At 38.5% G+C, this 17,942-nt stretch overlaps 1 protein-coding gene across 2 annotated transcripts; it reads left to right on the top strand.

The window, feature by feature from the left end:
- The first annotated feature begins 1,521 nt into the window (after positions 1 to 1,521).
- mapre2 (microtubule-associated protein, RP/EB family, member 2) lies at positions 1,522 to 17,308 on the top strand. 2 transcript variants are annotated; one of them, XM_056391936.1, is made up of 7 exons: positions 1,522 to 1,634; positions 11,571 to 11,698; positions 12,382 to 12,527; positions 12,613 to 12,829; positions 13,157 to 13,299; positions 15,496 to 15,654; positions 15,898 to 17,308. In XM_056391936.1, the coding sequence occupies exons 2-7, from the start codon at positions 11,578 to 11,580 to the stop codon at positions 15,994 to 15,996; spliced, it is 885 nt and encodes a 294-aa protein (XP_056247911.1). In that variant the 5' UTR covers positions 1,522 to 1,634; positions 11,571 to 11,577; the 3' UTR covers positions 15,997 to 17,308. The 2 variants fall into 2 exon arrangements, with proteins under 2 accessions (XP_056247911.1, XP_056247910.1); XM_056391935.1 differs by lacking the exon at positions 1,522 to 1,634 and adding an exon at positions 8,149 to 8,427.
- Positions 17,309 to 17,942: the final 634 nt, after the last annotated feature.

The following is a 17,942-nucleotide window of genomic DNA, read 5'->3' as shown; positions in this document are numbered from 1 at the left end:
TTCTTTACTTTAAAGACATCAACACAGGCTCATTGTTTCAACATTTAATGACAGCATCCATCACCAGGTCTTTACATAATTAGCATAAACTGGCTACATGAAATTCTCCCACAAAACATTCTTTACCTGGTCCACCATATGTTCCATCTACTCTCTCAGCATTGTTACCAAGCTGCTTTAAGACTGATGCATTTTACACTAAGCCTCATCTTCGTGTGTCTTTTGTTTTTTATCAAGCGCATGACTGCACCCTGGTGTTAAAAATGGAGGAATGCAGTTGTGTAAGTGGCTAAACATCAGGCTTATTTTATCAGTGATGCAAACTTTGTGCACTGTATTTCCCTCTGCTGCTCTTTGTATTGAAATATACTCGGATGATTAAAAAAACAAAAAGGGAAGCATTCTTCAGTAAGGCCATTGAAACAACATTTTTCCCACAAGAATGTAAGAATTTAGAGTTAATCTGATCCTGTCAGTGTACACATGATACTAGGGATCATCTCATTATAGATTAATGTGACCATTATTTTGTCAATTAATCATGAATCAATAAACATCATTATACAGTATACATATATAGTGAAAAATGGCCATGACAAATTCACAAGAACCCAAGATGACACCTTCAGATATCTTCTTTTGCTCGGCTAACAGTAAAAAGCCCTCTGATGTTCCATTTAATATAATATAAAACATAGACAAGTAGTAAAGTTGTTGCCAATTTGTTTTGTCTATCAACTAGTCAGTTAAGCACCTATTTTTTTATGCTGTTTTATAGCAGCAGCACTTTGACATGGCAACTCACAACAACACAACACAGTGTTCCTTAATGAATGCAGATTATTTTATTAATACAGGCATTTGCAGTTAGCGGTCAGTAGAATCAATTTTGTCTTGAATAAATATTTAGTAGTCAGTGGTTGAAAGTAACAATTGCATTCACTCGACTACTGTACAGCCTACTTAAGTACAATTCTGAGGTACCTGTACTTGAGTATTTCTGTTTTCTGCAACACCACTACATTTAAGAGGGAAATATTGTAATTTTTACTCCAATTAATTTATTTGACAGCTGTAGTTACTGGTTACTTTACCAATTTTTTTTGTTTTTAAACCGTTTTTGAGCCTATAAAATATGATGCACTGTGATGCAGTGAAACCGCCAGATTGTGTTTAAAACAAGAATAAGCTCCGCCTCGGCCAACTACAACACTGCAATGCTGTCTACATATTAAAGCATCTCTATTATTCATGAGAATGATCAATTTAGCCTGCATAAAGGCCACAGTTTTGAACATTGCACTGAAGATCTGAACACTTTCACCACTGTTATCATGGAAATTCATGAAAACCTTTTTGCGTTCGCCAGGAGGAAAAGTGAAATGACACCGTGCGACTAGACGGAAAGCTGACTGGTGTTCTGAATGATCAACGCATCAAGACGTGATTGGTCTACTTCACGACAGATGTCAGCAGCGAACCAATCAACTGCCACTCCGGTGACGCACTGTCCAATCAGGTGTCCGCTCTCAGCTAACCGTGTAGTAAGAATGGGCGTTTGAGGGTGGGGTGACTCAGCCGGAAAACAGCTTCTTTTTTTTAACACCTTGTAACCTGCGGAGCGGAGTTCACTGGTGAGTCCCATTTGCTTTGCTGAACAATTTCAGTTTGTAATTTGACATGAAACCTGTAGCATGATGTGTACATGCAAAAACCGGTGCGTATTGACGTGGTTGTCGCTGGTTCGTACGGTGATGGTACCCAGGGTCAGGGCATATGTCGGCTGTCACTATTCTGACAAAGTGTTGCCAGGAGCAAAATTAGCTTACTGTAACTTGGCAGTTAGCTGAACAAGATGCACTATCGTCACTGTAAGTATCGTCTGGCTTGATAAAAACACCCTTTATTTTTTGCTCTGGTACTGTGTAATAGCATGCTTTCCAATCTTTGTTTCTTATTTAACTGTCACTTCTAACACGAAGCTGAGTTAGCTTCATTCACCGCAGCTAGCTTCGTTACGGAGTTCCTTTAAAAATCAAAGAAATTAGCAAGACTGTCTCGTATTTCTGTCCACATCAGCAACAACGACAGTTAAAGCTATTTCTTAGCAGTGGGCACGCAAGAGAGGAAGAATACGGGGTGACCACACCTCACCTTGGTTTTTTTTTTTTTTTTTAAATCTTGGGTGCAAAATTGCCTTTTTCAAATGGCAAATGGAAACTTTTGTCTTATGTTGTAGCTAAAGGTAAGGATTAAAAGATACCAATGTAAGATGTGATAGACCAGTGCTCCCTCCTCACTGGTACTGGCCCTCCCTGCCCTCATTTTACTTAGGTTCGAGGTTCCCCTGAAATTGATTGCACACATCCTTGACTCTGTAAACCCCTTCCTGCCGTCAATAACATTTCTGCACCATGAATAGTAATAGTATATTTTAACCTGTCCAACCTCCAACTCAGGGCAACAGTGACCTCTTTGCTATTTTTTGAATGCTGAGGGCTTGATATGCTGGGTGGAGCTGCCACCCCTCACCCACCCACTTGATTGTCCAGTGCAGAGCCATTGGTGAGATATAAATGGAGAAACAGCAAGCACAGCTCTGCCTTTCCTCTAATGGAATGAACCTAGCATTGACAGACTGCAAAGCATCTTAGATTTAGGCTGTGAATCACTAACATGTCACCCCACCTTCACAGCATCGACAGCAAGCACCATGAACAGAAAAGACGAACAAAGCAGCCCTTCACTAGAATAGCTGGCCTGCTTGCTGTGTTTCTGGGCTCCAATCCACTCTGAGTGATTGTTGAATTTTGAGCCTGTACCAACGTTCACCGGCTAGAAGTGCAGAAACCACATGGTGTCTGCAGCTATAGCTAAAATACTTAAAATGTCTTACACATGCAATTGGTAGCAGGTTAGCGAGCTATAATGAATAAATTGACTGTATGCTTGGTAGCAGAGCAGAGTATGTTTTGCTTCCAGGGAATTGAAAAATACCTTCAAAGCTATGATCAACATCGTCATCCATAACCATCTCCATAAGGCAAATTGTGAGAGAAGTCAGTGTCCCTTTGAGGACATTTCTCTTGATTGTTACTGACATAAACCCATCCCTTACCCGTCTCAAAAGCTATCCATCGCACCAGAATACAAAACACTTCATATTTGGGATTTATGCAGTGAGATTGCTGGGCTCAACACATAAATTGGCTGAAATATATGTCTTCATTTGACTGTTACCCCTGCACGTAGGCCTATTGCAAATTTGAAAGCCACATGTTCAGCTAAACAGTCTTGAATACTGTATGTCTGTGTTCAGACAAACATCAGCACTGCATAAAAAGCATAGCCCAGTCGTTCAGCAAAAACGTTGAACTCAACTTTTTGCTGCACTGCAGTGCAACATCATCTTGCAACACATTGTGTTGACCGGTCACATAAGTGCACCTTACTGGCTGATTAATTGTTGTAGAATTGAGTTGTAAAATCCTTTCCTTCACTATTATACTGGAAGCCATCGTGTAGTTTTTTGGCATCTACTAAGACTTCAGGTTTATGGATCTATTACCTAAACTAGACTTAAATTGTCATTGTCATCATTTCTCTGGTACTTGAAACAACAAGCCCCCAACAACACAGCCCTTTGCATGTTTTTGTTTAAATTCGCAGTGCTGGTTTTGGTCTGAACTCCCAGCAACACACTTACAGACAGCCGCTTAAGATCACTCACTCCTTTTCAAAATGTTGGTGAGAAAATGCTCAAACATTTTGTGCTTTTGTTGTAATGTAACTGCAGATATGTCTTTGGTTTTTCATTTTTGGAGACAAATCCTACCCTTTTGTTAAGAGCACAACGGAGAAGAATCCATCTACATGTGAAAGTGTGAGCAAAAATAGGCCCAGAGGGGATGTGTCCCACTTGTTATGGCCTTATATTTACTTAGTTAATTCTTAGTCTTCACTGTTTTAACATTTATTAGAAACAGGCCATGCATGCTGCACCTCTCTGGTGACACTTTAAGGCCCTTCAGATTGGGAAGTGGCAAGTTAATTTCAGTGAAAACCTGACAGCAGCAGACTAATGACTAAAATGTCATCAAGCATAGATTTGTGCTGCCAGTTTGACTATGTCATACTTTTGCCACATGCTGCCTGGTACCAAGAGGACCTCGGTGCTTGCAGTTGTGTGATTGTGATGAGACCAATATGCTTCAGTTGTCACTTTCCAGTCTGATGGGGCCTTTAGCATTACTGTAGTGGCAATGTAGTACTGCATGCTTTTGGTACTTAGTGGACACGTTCCTAACATCCGCTGTTTGGCCATTTAATGAGATTAGTACTTGGTTGTGCCTTGTGTTTGGCTCTGCAGGAATTTGTGTAAAGACTAAAGAGTACTATTGACCCAGTAGAGTAAGGGGGGATACTAAATATATTTCCCTCCAGATTCACCACAAGCTAAAGATTAATATTTTGTCTGCTGCCTTGATTTATTTCTATTGTATCTGAAATCTTTAAAAAACACTTCAAAGATAAGTAAGGGTGAATTACTGCTGCCACAGTCAAAAGTGCAAACCGAGGGACATACTGTACATCCGCTATGCTGACATGTGACTTTTAAAAGCTTCATTGTGATTGGTTAAAGTTGAATAAATGAGACAGATGGTGTAAATTATGGCCACCATTTCACGGTGAGACAGTGTTGGAATTTGGAATATGTGTTGTAACATCTTTAAAGCAAGACTTTACCAGAAAGCCTGTATCATTCAACAGTGGTTGACTTTACCAAGTTTTAGCTATGGACATGCTAAATAACCATAATAGACAAAAAAGGCAAATCAAAGGTTTCACGTGTAGTGAAAACTTCTATTAGAAGACAGAACTCAAAATGGAGGCCAATATTATTGTGTAAAATTAATTACATTTTATGTTTCATATTTATCTTTACATGATTTATTAGAGATGAGTTTAAAAAAGTCTGTATATAGGCTCCATGTAACAAGTAAAAATAGTTTTAAGTGAAAAAATGACATCAACTTTGGCCTGATGGTGGCAGTAGAGTTTTAGTTAGAGTTTAGGTGAGCACACAGATTGGTGACCAAGAGTTGTGTGAGTACTTCACATCCTTTAGCTCTTTATTTTGACCAAAAAAATAATTGCTCACGCTGCAATTGAAGGTGGAAGTGTTCACAGGATGGTATAAAAAAGAGAGGGGAAAAAAGCATGTTAAAGGCTTCCAGAAGATGCTTCCTTTCACTAAGGTAGGGGTGTGTTCAACTTATAGCAGAAAAAGCAAAAAAGCACAAAAAGAAACAAATGGGGGTTCAGCAAAACATTTTGGCTTGTGTCAATAAAAAAAACTTGTTGGACCCCCCCCAGAATTACCACTGCTGACACATGAAAAAGTTCAGGCATTGCTGGCCAAAATCTGAGTTATCTGAGTTGACCTTTGGACTGACAGATGTTAGATGGATTGTTGTATCGATCTTAAGATTCTTTAGATGTTTACCTGCCGCTCTATCTATTTTATATGGCTATAGGACTAAAGAACTCCATCAAAGAACACACCTTTGGTGGCCTTTTAATTAAAGCAGTTATACAATGAGAAAATAAGTCGGACAGAATACGAAAAAAAAATGAGAAAAAAAATCAAGGCAGCAAAACAACATAACAGAATAATGGAAATATTTCACTTTTGCCCTAAGCCTTTGTAGGCTACTTCATTGGTGGTGTTTTGAGGCCAAATGGATGGCTGGACATACTTGCATAAAATTCCTGTGTAAAACATTGTAGCTGTGTTGTATTAGCTGGTGTCATAGTCCAGTGCTGTTTATGTGACATAAATCAGTTTCTCATCACGCCAGTTAAATACTATGACTATGAGCTTCTTATCCTTGATTACTAACCATGTGCATATAAGGTTGGACTGAGCTGGCCTTGCTTCCTGACTCACACATAAATATTTGGATATTAGGGGGGTAGTAATACATTGTCAGTCTCATAATTTGCCAAATTTTAATTTTAATTTCAATACAGCAAGATGTGCATGAAACAAGGAAGTGTTCTGTGTCCCATTGTGAGTGGTTGCCCAGTAATGTACTACACACGCATGAAAAAGCAACGTTAAAAACAACAGATGTGGCAGTACAAACAGGAGATAGCTTAGCAACCACAGATCTGTGTTGTTTGGATTTTAAACACAACACCATTGAACTGAGATCTTTGTATGGACAAACACAGTTACACCCCTAATATTTATGAAATTATATACATTTTTGAGCCAAAATAAGTTGATCAAATGATTATTTGATAGACTGAAACTTTATTGGCCACCATTTTAATAATCAATCAAAACTTCACTGATTCCAGCTTCTCAAATATGAAAGTTTGCTGGCTTGTATTAGACCTTTATGGTAGTAAATTAAATATCTTTGTACTTTGAACTATGTGCAGGACAAAAGTAAAGATCTGAACACTTCATTCTGGCCTCTTGGAAATTTTGATGGGCATTTTTCACAATTTTCGAATGGAATAAAAATATTGCAGATACAACTCATCATCTACTTATATTTTCTTGATTCATCATTCATTAATCAGTCTATATTATGCTATTACACAGGGAAAAAAGCCCCTCACAATTTCCAAGAACGCTATTCAACATGCTTGTTATGACCAACCAACAGTCCAAAATCCAAAGATATTTAGGTTACTGCTCTGCTTCAATTTTAGAAGCTGGAACCAACAAATGTTTGCCATTTTTGTTTATAAAATAAGTGAAAGGATTCATCGACTTTCAAAATAGTTGACTTCTGATCAACTTATCATTGCAGTCCTTATATCAATAGTCCAAAAACCCAAAAACATACAATCATCTATCACAGAAAACTCATAAAACTAAGTAATATTCACATTTGAAAAAGTTGAATCAGTGAATTTGTGGTTAAAAATTACTTAAACAATTAAACAATTATCAGAATTAATTGACTAATCATTGCAGCATTCGTTTCCCTAAAACATTTACTTAAACTTACAGTTGAATTAATGTGTTTTTATAGTTTTATTTAAATTGATTGATTCAGTAACACTGTAAGTTCCTGAATTTAGCATTTATAAGCACTATATAAATATTTAATAAAGCAATATAATATTTGTATTCCGGATAAAAAGACATTATAAGTGTTTATTAATGTACAGTTTTTGTCAACCATCATAACTTCTCCTATAAAGACATATTTTATATTAATACAACTGAGTAATACTATATTGTCAATCATTTTCTGTTTATACACCAGCCTCCACCTATGGATGTCCACAGGTGGTGTTAGAGTTGTTGACAATAAACACTTACATTTGCTTACTATGAATTAAACGAAAAAAAAAAAGTATTGATAATCGTTTGATCATTTTAGTTGTTTTTTTTTTGTCAGGCAAAAAAAGGTGAAACATTCTTCACTTTCACAGCTTCTCGTAATACATGAGTTGTTGCTTATCTTTGTCATGTGTAATGGTGAACTAAATATCTTTGGGTTTTTGACTTTAGGTCAGACAAAAAATATTTTTGTGTTCTTGCAATTTCTTTTCACTAGTTCTTTGACGATGATGGACAGATTAATCAATAATGAAAATAATAGTTACAACCCTACTTACAACTAAATTATAGTGTGTTATAAATAATTCATAAAATGTTTATATGCTGCAAAATAGGTTGACTTAATGTTAGCGTTGATTCATATGGTTAGTAATCAAAACAGCATTATATTACTTACCATGTGTGGTCATCTTTTTCATAAGCACCACTTCTATCTCTCAGGATTTGCCTGCTTTTTTTCATTTTAGCCACATCTGGTGGGTGTTGTAGTGCCAAGGAACTTTGATTATCATCTGAGGATTTGAGGGTGAAACTGGGTGTGCTGCATTTTCCTTTTGATCAAATTCATCCTCTCCCATTTGATTGGGTTTTGTCTCTTAAGCATCTGATGAGTGGCATGGCAAAATCACAAAGTTGATCTGCATGTCAAAAAGCATCACGCATTGATCTGACCGGTGATGATGCTTTTTTAGCACATCAAGTGATCAATGTAATTTGGTGTACTGAAATAGCCCACCATAAGGAACAGGCAGCCAACCCCAGCAGTCACGTGGTGCAGGGTGCAGCAACGTCACTAGGGCAGAGATTTGAGAAGAATAAGCAGACAGAGGGAAAGAGCCCCGGAGGTGCAGCACTTTCTTAGCATTTGCATCGTTCCTGTTGTTTTTTTTCCCGGCCAGACAGAGAACAGAGTATCTGTTCAACATTTTAGAGACCCAAATGCCCGGTCCCACCCAAGCCCTTTCCCCAAATGGAGAGAATAACAACGACATCGTCCCGGACAACGGAACCAACATCATTCCTTACAGGAAAAATACAGTGCGGGGAGAGCGCGCCTACAGGTAAATCGGTGTAATGCCGCATTTGATTTCATGTAAGAAAAAAGGATAATAAAAAAGACAGACACTGCTGCTGACAGAAACCTGCATTCTGGCCTCCTCGACGTCTGTCGGTCCTGCTTTGCAACCATCCGCTGATTTCCCCCCCTGTTGTCTCCCAGTCTCCTGTCATGTTAGCTCTGAGACTATGGCGTAAATTGCTCTCAAGTTAACGTAATAAACCCTCTTTCTGCTGGTGTGTAGCACCCCGAATTTCTGCTGGCAGCAGTATAACGTTATCAAGTGTAGTGGTACGCAGTTGCACAGGCAGATTTTTTGGAGGAGTGGGTTGAAACGGTGCAGCTTGTCAAATGACAGGAGTACACAGACAGCCGCCCCTGCTGCTGCTAGAATATTCCCATCGTGACATGACACTTCGCAGCTACCTAATACCCCTCGATATCACTATTGATGTGTGTTTGGAGGGATGTTTCATTGTGTATAACCTCTCATTACTTGCCATACAAGCCCCCCCCCCCCCCCCCCCCCTCCCCCCCTCCTCTCCCTCTGTATGAATCCAGGCATCAGCCCAGCCCTGGTGGCTATCCCTGCCCCGGCTAACAAAGCATGCTAGCAGCAGCACATACATCCGCTTTGTTGACATGAGATCCTCTGGCCCAGTTTCCTTCCTTCCTTCCCTCCTTCCCAGAGAATCAGTCAGCCGAAGCTCTGTTCTTGCAGTGCTACCATAGCCTAACTTTAATGATGAACGGTTATTATTATCCTGCATACCCCGGTGTCTGCTAGTGGATGGTGATGACGACGATGATTTAGCATGATTTAATACCATATTAGTCGCTGCCATAATCCAATAAGAGGGGTGTTTTAATGCAGCTGTCCTGCTGTTCCCCATCAGTGAAGTAAGCTGAAATGGTCAGGCTGCAGTTTAAAATTTTTTGGAGAGGAAATGAGTGCGCACTGTTTAAATGTATATGATAGATATTACTGATTTCTACTTTATTGTACACTCAGTTGCCAATTAATTAGGTTTACCAAGTTAAAAGTAGTGAAGCCTAATACAGCAGTCCTGCAATAAATCTTCCACTTCATGACAGTTATAATGTCCAGTTTTTGTTGGAACTGTTTCAGAGAGGTGTTAATTCAACTTTATTGTAATTTTAGGGGATGCAGTTTATGGTGCTGCTGAACTGTATTGCATTATACTAGGGCTGCATCTAATATCAATTAATCTGATTAATCAGCTCAATCGTTCAGTCTATGAAATGTAAAAACAAAATTGTTCTGTATGTTTTTTTTTGTTTTTTTTTTTTTGTCTTGCCAACAGTCCAAAACCCAAAGTGATTACATTTTCTGTCATATGAGAAAGAAAAACAACAAATCCTCCAAATTGAATGAATGAAATCAGTAATCAGTTATCAAAACAGTTGTCAGTTAACTGTCTGTTGATGGACTGATCAGTTAATCGACTAATTGTTGCAGCTCTAAATTATCCAGAGAGCTGTTTCTGTTGTTTCCCGTATCATTGATGTAAATGGGGAGGTCAAAATAATAGAAACATATGCCAGTATAACACAGTACAATTCAGCTGCACCACAAAACTGCAGCCTCCCAAATGATCACACAGTTCAATCAACAACTCTAAAACAGTTTCAATAAAAACAGACATGACCATCATGAAGGGAGGATTTATTGCGGGATTGTTGTATTAGTTTTACTTAGGTGTACCTAATAAACTGGGAACTGTGTAAATGTTAATGTACAGAATCTGCAATTTATATAGTCAAACAATTACTGATTGGGCTTTAAATGACTGACTTCCACAAACATACCTATGTTTTCCCTTGCAGTTAAAAAGAAAGGCACATGCAAACTGCAACTGATATTTTCTCAGCATGATCAATGTAACTGTGAAAATTTGTCAAAATTGATCAAAATATGTTTCTGAGGTCTACTGTATGCTTGGTCTAGCTGCTCATGTATACCTGTACACACCTAATGTGTGAAACATTGGGAATGATGGTAACACATGAAACTGTAAGCACTGTGTGTTGTTGCCAGTCTGTGTAACTGTTTTATCTGTAGCTTAAGTATCAAAGTTTGAGTTCTTTGATATTTTTCCTGGCCCATTGTATGCTTTCAGTATATAGACCTCAATTAATTAAAGGATACTTGGCACAAAAATAAAAACTCCCCTATAGGGCCTGTTAAAGCCCAGCTGTGAATATAGCAATGGTTTGTTATCACCATATCTTGTATATTCTGTGTTCCCTGAGCAAGGAAGATTTTTGGTGTAGAGATAAATTTGTTTTTCATAAGATGGAGATGAATGTGCTGAAAAAGTTTTAAAAGAGCTGCAGCCAAAGGTAGCAACACAGCTAACTTACTGACACATTTTAAACCATCATGCAACAATTGACCCATTATTCCATAATATACAGTGGTGTCAAAACGTCTGAGACCACTCTCCCATTTAAATAAATGTAAAAATGGTCTTGGAAAATGGACCTTTGCACTCTGCTGTATATAAAATATTGTTCTACAGATATAAAACGTATTAAGTAATTGTCAGGTTAGTATTGTATACTGAGAAAATTTTGGCCACTATAAAATTTTCTCATTGGTACATGCGCAATTCAGTCTACAAGTCCAACCTTATTGTTTTAAAAAGAAATTGTGTTCTTGGAGCCTTGACTATGTTATTGTTTGCCTAATGAATGACATTGTGTGCACTTGGAGAGTATGGGATAGATTTTCATTGCAGAGAGTGGATACTGGTACTGTGACATACAGCAACGAAGGGTCAAATGTTTGTAGGTTCCCTTAGTACACTTCTGCCCCTGGGCTTCTTCATGGGTCAGTCTGTCATCAGTCAATCATCATGCATTCTTGCTGAGTGGCTTCCAATGTCAAAGGGAAAACCAAGCACTTTATTTCAGCTTGCAGAATGTGATCTGATTTGCAAGTTGTTTTGAATAAAAGTCATCACAGTTAGTCAATGTAAAGTAGCTACAGTTGCTGGATTTGCCAAGCCTAACTGTTGCAATCAATCCATTGAGTGGATACAGTACAGTATGTTCTTATTCTCTCAGCTCCTACATGTTATTGCATTGCTTTTGTTTTTGAGTGTTATTGTTTTTCTGTTGCAGTTGGGGGATGGCGGTCAACGTATATTCTACCTCAATAACCCAGGAGACTATGAGCAGGCATGACATTACTGCCTGGGTTAACGATATTCTCTGCCTAAACTATACGAAAGTGGAACAGCTTTCCTCAGGTGAGAACAGAATGAAAACCTTCTCTCCTCTTCTTATCCTCTTCCCTGTCCTTGTGTTGCATGTGTCAAAGAGGCTTTTTGAGATGAGAAGTATGTTGCAGAGATTACATCTTCTCATTTCAAATCATTTTCTATTTAAGCTGGCAGTTACAGCAACTTGTGGAAACATGCTCACCTCTCCCTGGCAGAGAGTTGTCTATAAATAAACTTGTAGCCTGTCGTGCTCTCCCGCTGTGACCAAGTAATCCAATTTCAATCACTCTGCCTACACAAAGAGAGATTTACACACTCACACTGGTTTAGGTGTAGGCTCCTTTTTAATGTAGATTACTTCCTCTGTGCTCTGTAGTTGGATGTATATGAGTCTTATCTGATAGCATCCAGTTACCCACTACCAGGTTGAGCTGGTGCCCCGTTTTTTCAAAGGATATAAGTTTAACTAGGCTTCAGTTAATATTAGCCATGCTACCAAGAGCATGCACTAATAGTTTTCTTTTTAAGGTAACAAGGCCAATAATTTGGACACAGAAAAGGCTCCTGGGCTCTTTGTTATTCCAGGGGATTTTTGTCGCACTACTTTTTGTTGCAAACTTGATAAATCCGAGCCTATAGCTTTAGTCAGTTTGCTATAGTTACCAGCAAGGTCTTATATACTCAACTAACATTTTATTACATCTTCTTAGGAGCTGCCTATTGCCAGTTCATGGATCTGCTCTTCCCTGGCTGCATCAGTCTTAAGAAGGTCAAGTTTCAAGCTAAATTGGAGCATGAATACATTCACAATTTCAAACTGTTGCAAGCGTCCTTCAAAAGGATGAATGTGGACAAGGTGAGTTTCGTAAACCTTACTTTTATCTTTTTCCAGTTATCGTCAATATTATTTATGAAACTTACCATTCTACTCCTTAATTCAGATTATTCCTGTGGAGAAACTTGTCAAAGGCAGATTTCAGGACAATCTTGATTTCATCCAGTGGTTTAAGAAGTTCTTTGATGCCAATTACGACGGTAAAGAGTATGACCCGGTTGCAGCCAGACAGGGTCAGGATGCCATTCCCCCACCTGACCCCGGTGAGCAGATCTTCAACCTGCCAAAGAAGTCCCACCATGCAGCCAGTTCCCCCACTGCAGGTAAGCCTCAAGTTTACAAATGATTCATGTTGATTTTGTTTGCAAATATCCCTTTTGATGCAGTAGAAGGTATGTCGTTTTATATGTTCTGAAATGTTTGTAGACATGCAGACATGTTTTAATATTTACGCACTGAGGTACCTGCTGAGACAGGAGAACATTTATTTTCATAGCAACAACTCTTATGATGAGGTCTGAATTCGAATAAGTTTCAGAGTCACTCTTTCACAGGAAATTACACAATGTCTCTGTGTTCTAAGTTTTGCTTCAGGGCGTTGGTGAAGAATTCATCCATCCCTGATTAATAAACTTTTAATTTGCGTTTAGGAGCATCAAGGTCAACTGCTACAACCCCCAAGTCCTCAACACCAACATCCCGACCCTCGTCAGCCAAAAAGATCCCTTCAACAGCAACTCCTGCCAAAGGAGAGAAAGAACTGGAAGCACAGGTCACACATCTTACCGAGCAGGTATGTTTATGTTTATTGATTCTAATATTTAATTATCTTTGTGAACCCAACAACCGAAGTCTTTTCACCACATTGCTCACATGCTTGCTTCCAGCACTGTCTGTCATGATTGAATTGTACTGATGGGTGCAGTAGTGATTAGAGGGGTGGTGTGCTTTCATAGAAGAAACTGGATGAGTGTGACTGAATTATGGATAAAATTTTGAACACATCCACTCCCTGTTTTTGGAATAAGCTTACACAGCTGGTGCTTAACACAAACTTGGAAATGCATCAACCTGTACATACATTACACATTTTTCTTTAGCTTGTTTTTTAATCTCTTACACCAAATCTGCCTCCGATTTCCATTCTGCCCTTTCACTATCATTAGTTCCTCCAGTTCCAGTGTAAAAGTAATGTACAACTTGGTTTTGTTATGGGATCAATAATATGTTGTCTGATCTTATTATTTTTTGGGCTTTTTGTGCCTTTTATTGATAGTGCAGTAGAGAGAGACAGGAAATGGGGAGGCAGAGAGAGGGGGAATGACATGCAGGTAAGGGCTTGTCCGATGCGGGACTCGATCCGGGGCCATCTGCAGCGAGGACTGTAGCCTCTACGCATGGGGCGGATGCTCATCCAACTGAGCTACTCGACGCCCCAGTCTGATCATGATCTCAATGAGTCTATATCCACCTTAAAAACTATATTAGGTATGCAGCCCTTCCATACACCTTGCATCAACAGATGATCAGCAACACAGCTGTTGCAGAAACAAGTAACTACTATTAACTAATTGTTTAACTGTTTGGTGTTTTCTGTGGCTGTTGTTTGTCTCGTGAAAATTAAACAGTGGAAGAAATTGAAAGTAAATATATTGTTTACTTGTCAAAAATAGTGTATTGGCACTGTCTGTGCTGGATGATGATTGCTTATAAAGAAAAAAAAGTTTATGCCAAGTTAGGTGAGACCTTGAGATTTGACAAATGCTGACTCGTGGCTCCTTTAAAGTGGTTTTGTAAAGATGAATGGGGGAAAAGGAATATGTAGAATCAATGTAAAACCCTGTTACAGAACTATCCACATATACAGAATATGATTGCTGTCAAAAATATTATTATTTGAGTTTATTAAGAAATTACCTCTACAACTAACATCATAAACAACACAAAAACTATGTTGGTAACAGCAAGTTGGCTAACGTTATCACGCCCATTCTAGCTGGTCACTAATGAAAACAGACATGTAACATCATGTAGCCATCAAGTTACTTACACATCGAGTAGAAGAAAAGCCAGTTCTGAGTCAAGCTGGAGCCTTTTAGGAGCTCCGTAGGGCTCTCCATCTCAGTAAAGCCAGACCAGTATTGGCTCCATAGGTGGACTGGGGAAGAAATTCAGCCTTGGCCTTATCCGCTGGGATTGGCCGCACGGGCATGACGGGCAGTGAAGAGACTGATAGAGCCGGTATGAATGTAAAAACTTTATGAATGTTTTGACGGGCCACGGGCCGACCGGGATTTGAGCTGGTAGTCCCTATGGCCAGTCTGCCTGTGCTCTTACTTTTTTCTGCGTCGAAGGCCTTTTAAGCCGAAAAAAATGGTTTCTTCAGTGGAGGAAATTCTGGAAGGTTGCTTTCACCTGAACGCTGCGTACTGTGTGGAGGGGGGAGGGCCAACGGTTTAACAGGGAGGGAGTCACATGCACACGTGTTGGACCGGATACCAAAACAAAGAACAGAGAAACCCAGTTTGTGACATATACATAGTCGGTGTGACTTCAATCTCCCCGCAAAGGATGCCATTACTCCACTAGATACATACATAGAAAATTAATTGTTTGTTGCTATATTATTGAAATCTCGTAAATGGAATTTTTAAGTAGCAGTCCATATAATAATCAATTAATCAACTTATGGTTTCAGCATTACTCTAGTTAAATATAATTTGTGCACTTTAGACAACTTGTATCAGTTACACAATGATTCAGTCTTATTCCTGCTGCACCTTAATTTAGCTGAGTCCTTCAACATGTAACAGTTTATTAGAGTGAATCACTCACAAGTTTAAATCAAAGGCTGTGTGTGTTTGTTCTTTGAGGACTGTCCAGTTGATCTTGTGATTGCTCATCTCCTACCATCTTATCAAAGTCTGTGCAGTATTGTGTGTTTTGATTTTTAAAGCTAAAAATAATCTTAGGAATTTTATTTTTGTAGGTGAACACATTAAAATTGGCACTGGAAGGGGTGGAGAAGGAGAGGGACTACTACTTCAGCAAGCTGCGAGAGGTGGAGCTGCTGTGCCAGGAACAGGGTGAAGAAAATGCCCCGTTTGTCGAGCGGCTAATGGAGGTCCTTTACGCCTCAGATGATCAGGTCAGTACATGACCCTAGATTGATCCGAGCAGGATTCAGAACAGCTGGAAGTTGTTTTTTTTTTTTTTTTCTGACTTACGAGTTTTTGCAGCAGTGTACGCCAGTAAATGGTGTGAATGCCATTTTCCTGGTGGTAAAATCATGTGGAAGTTATTGTGTGGTTGAAAGAGATAAGAACACAGTCTTTGTGTGAAATCACATGTTGGCCTCAAACTATTCTGAGTGACTGTGTCCCTTTTTTAGGAAAGAGCGGAGCTGGCTGAGGGTGATGGACAGGAAGTGGACCAGCAAGCCCAAGAGGAGGCACCAGATGATCAGCAGGAGGAACAGGATGAATACTGACTGCCATCATCCCTCACTGCAGTTACACCCCTCTTTTTAATATGTGAGAACTGTTAAAGGATTTTTAATTTTTCCTCATGGTTTATTTTTTTGTTTTCTCCAAGACTGAGCACATGAAGCAACCTCCTGAATAGAAGCACCATCACAGTTTTTTTTTTTGTATCCCTCTGCTCACTGTTCGATGTTTTTCGTGACTTTTGGTGAACTGCTGTGGCAGGTTTGTGGTGACGACCTCCACCAGCAGACAAGCTCAGACCATCACAGAAGTTTCCAAGGACTGTGTGGGTGGAAAAGTCAATTCAAATCCTACAGTAGATGTGATGAAATGCTGAAGTTTAGACAGGTAACGGTTACCTGTCAGTGCAAGTGTTAACTTCCCAGCTTCTGTCCTTTTTAATTTTACTTTGTTTTTATTTTGCATATCAACAATATTAATCACAAGAATGCAATAAGCAAAGCCCTGAAAGGGCTCGTAGTAGCTCTTATTTAACCTCCTTCCATATGTTGCACTGACATTTGACTCTGTATTGGACAATCTGTCCATAGACCCTCACCATATTTATTGTTGTAAAGCCTTAGGAATAGTACAAGATGAATTGCATCCTCATGAAGGAGGACAATACAGTCAATGAATTGTGAATAAAATGTAGTATAATGCCAACTTATGACCGTTTTAACAGCTATCCTCACAAATTACACAATTTCAGATAATCAGTGTGCTCCACAGTGTGTCATTCACACCATACAAGGTGGTTTGGTGTTAGAATTTACTTGGTATGCCATAAACATAGGGAAGGAAGAATCATTATTGTGGACTAGTCTTATAATACAGCATTTTAAGTTTTAAACTTCAGCTGGAACTTGTGGTCTGTTCAGATTTCAGCTGTTTGTTACAGTTTTTTTTTTAAACCACAGGTCTTAGGGAGATGAGTCGGTTCACTGAGTAATTTGCCATGCTATATTCCAGTAAGTACATTGTATACCCTTTCTTAATATTGCATTTACTAATATTGAACTGGGCAGTGCACCATAATGCTTTAGTCATATATTATTGTGTAAATGAAAAGGAATGTAAACTTGTACTGTCAATAATTAATGAATGGTAAATGTTTTTTTTTCATGTCCCACTCATTATGCATTCCCCAAAAACAACGTGTTGCATGTTTGCATTTTATTTGTGAATAACTTGACCTGCTTTTTACATATTTAATAAAAAACAAGTATGTTAAGTGAGCTTTTGTATGTTTAACCTGCTATTTGAAAGATGTTGAGATTCGGATGGATTTGCTGTAATAAAATTACGTTTTGAGTCCATGGGAGGGTTGTCATGTTACTCCAGAATGAGTCAGGTTTATAAAAACAGAAGTACAGTTTCAGTAATGAGGAGAATTGGGTTGTTTAAGTATTTCATTAATTGATTATTTAACAAACCTGTTTACGAATGGTCCATACAAGCAGCCAGTGTTGCAAGAAGTGCTGAGATTCTTTACTCAAACAAAGATATTACGACTACAGTGTAAATATACTGTTGAAATAAATGTCCTGCTTTGCAAGATTCCTTATGCAAAAGTGACAAGTATTATTTTATGTGGGTTGTTGATATTGATGCATTAACATTTAAGCAGCATTTTCATGTTGCAACTTCAAATTAAGCAAATTTTTAGTGCAATCTGGGGTAATTACCTACAAATTTCCATTATATGTTTTATACTAATATGCTGCTTAATTTCAAAAGGGAAATATTGTACTTCTCACTCCACTATATTTGTGTTGCAGCTGTTGCAGATTTTGATTATACATACAAAACACATTTAAATTATTGTTTGCTATGGATCACCACAGTCAAGATAATTTAAAGTACTTAAAATTAAGCTCTACTTGGCTTACTGTGAAATTCTGCCTATGCGTTAATACTACAATGACCAATAATATAATGTACATAACAA

Source organism: Seriola aureovittata, chromosome 12 (genome assembly GCF_021018895.1).
Source record: "Seriola aureovittata isolate HTS-2021-v1 ecotype China chromosome 12, ASM2101889v1, whole genome shotgun sequence".
Taxonomy (NCBI): domain Eukaryota; kingdom Metazoa; phylum Chordata; class Actinopteri; order Carangiformes; family Carangidae; genus Seriola; species Seriola aureovittata.
The sequence above is the reverse complement of the archived record's forward strand: the minus strand, read 5'-3'. Positions and strand labels throughout refer to the sequence as shown.

Bases quoted from the DNA above. Each gene is read 5' to 3' on its own strand.
- mapre2 (XM_056391935.1), top strand. From the start codon at position 8,306: ATGCCCGGTCCCACCCAAGCCCTTTCCCCAAATGGAGAGAATAACAAC. The intron at 11,699-12,381 runs GTGAGAACAGAA...ACATCTTCTTAG, and splicing joins AGTGGAACAGCTTTCCTCAG to GAGCTGCCTATTGCCAGTTC. The intron at 13,300-15,495 runs GTATGTTTATGT...TTATTTTTGTAG, and splicing joins TCACACATCTTACCGAGCAG to GTGAACACATTAAAATTGGC.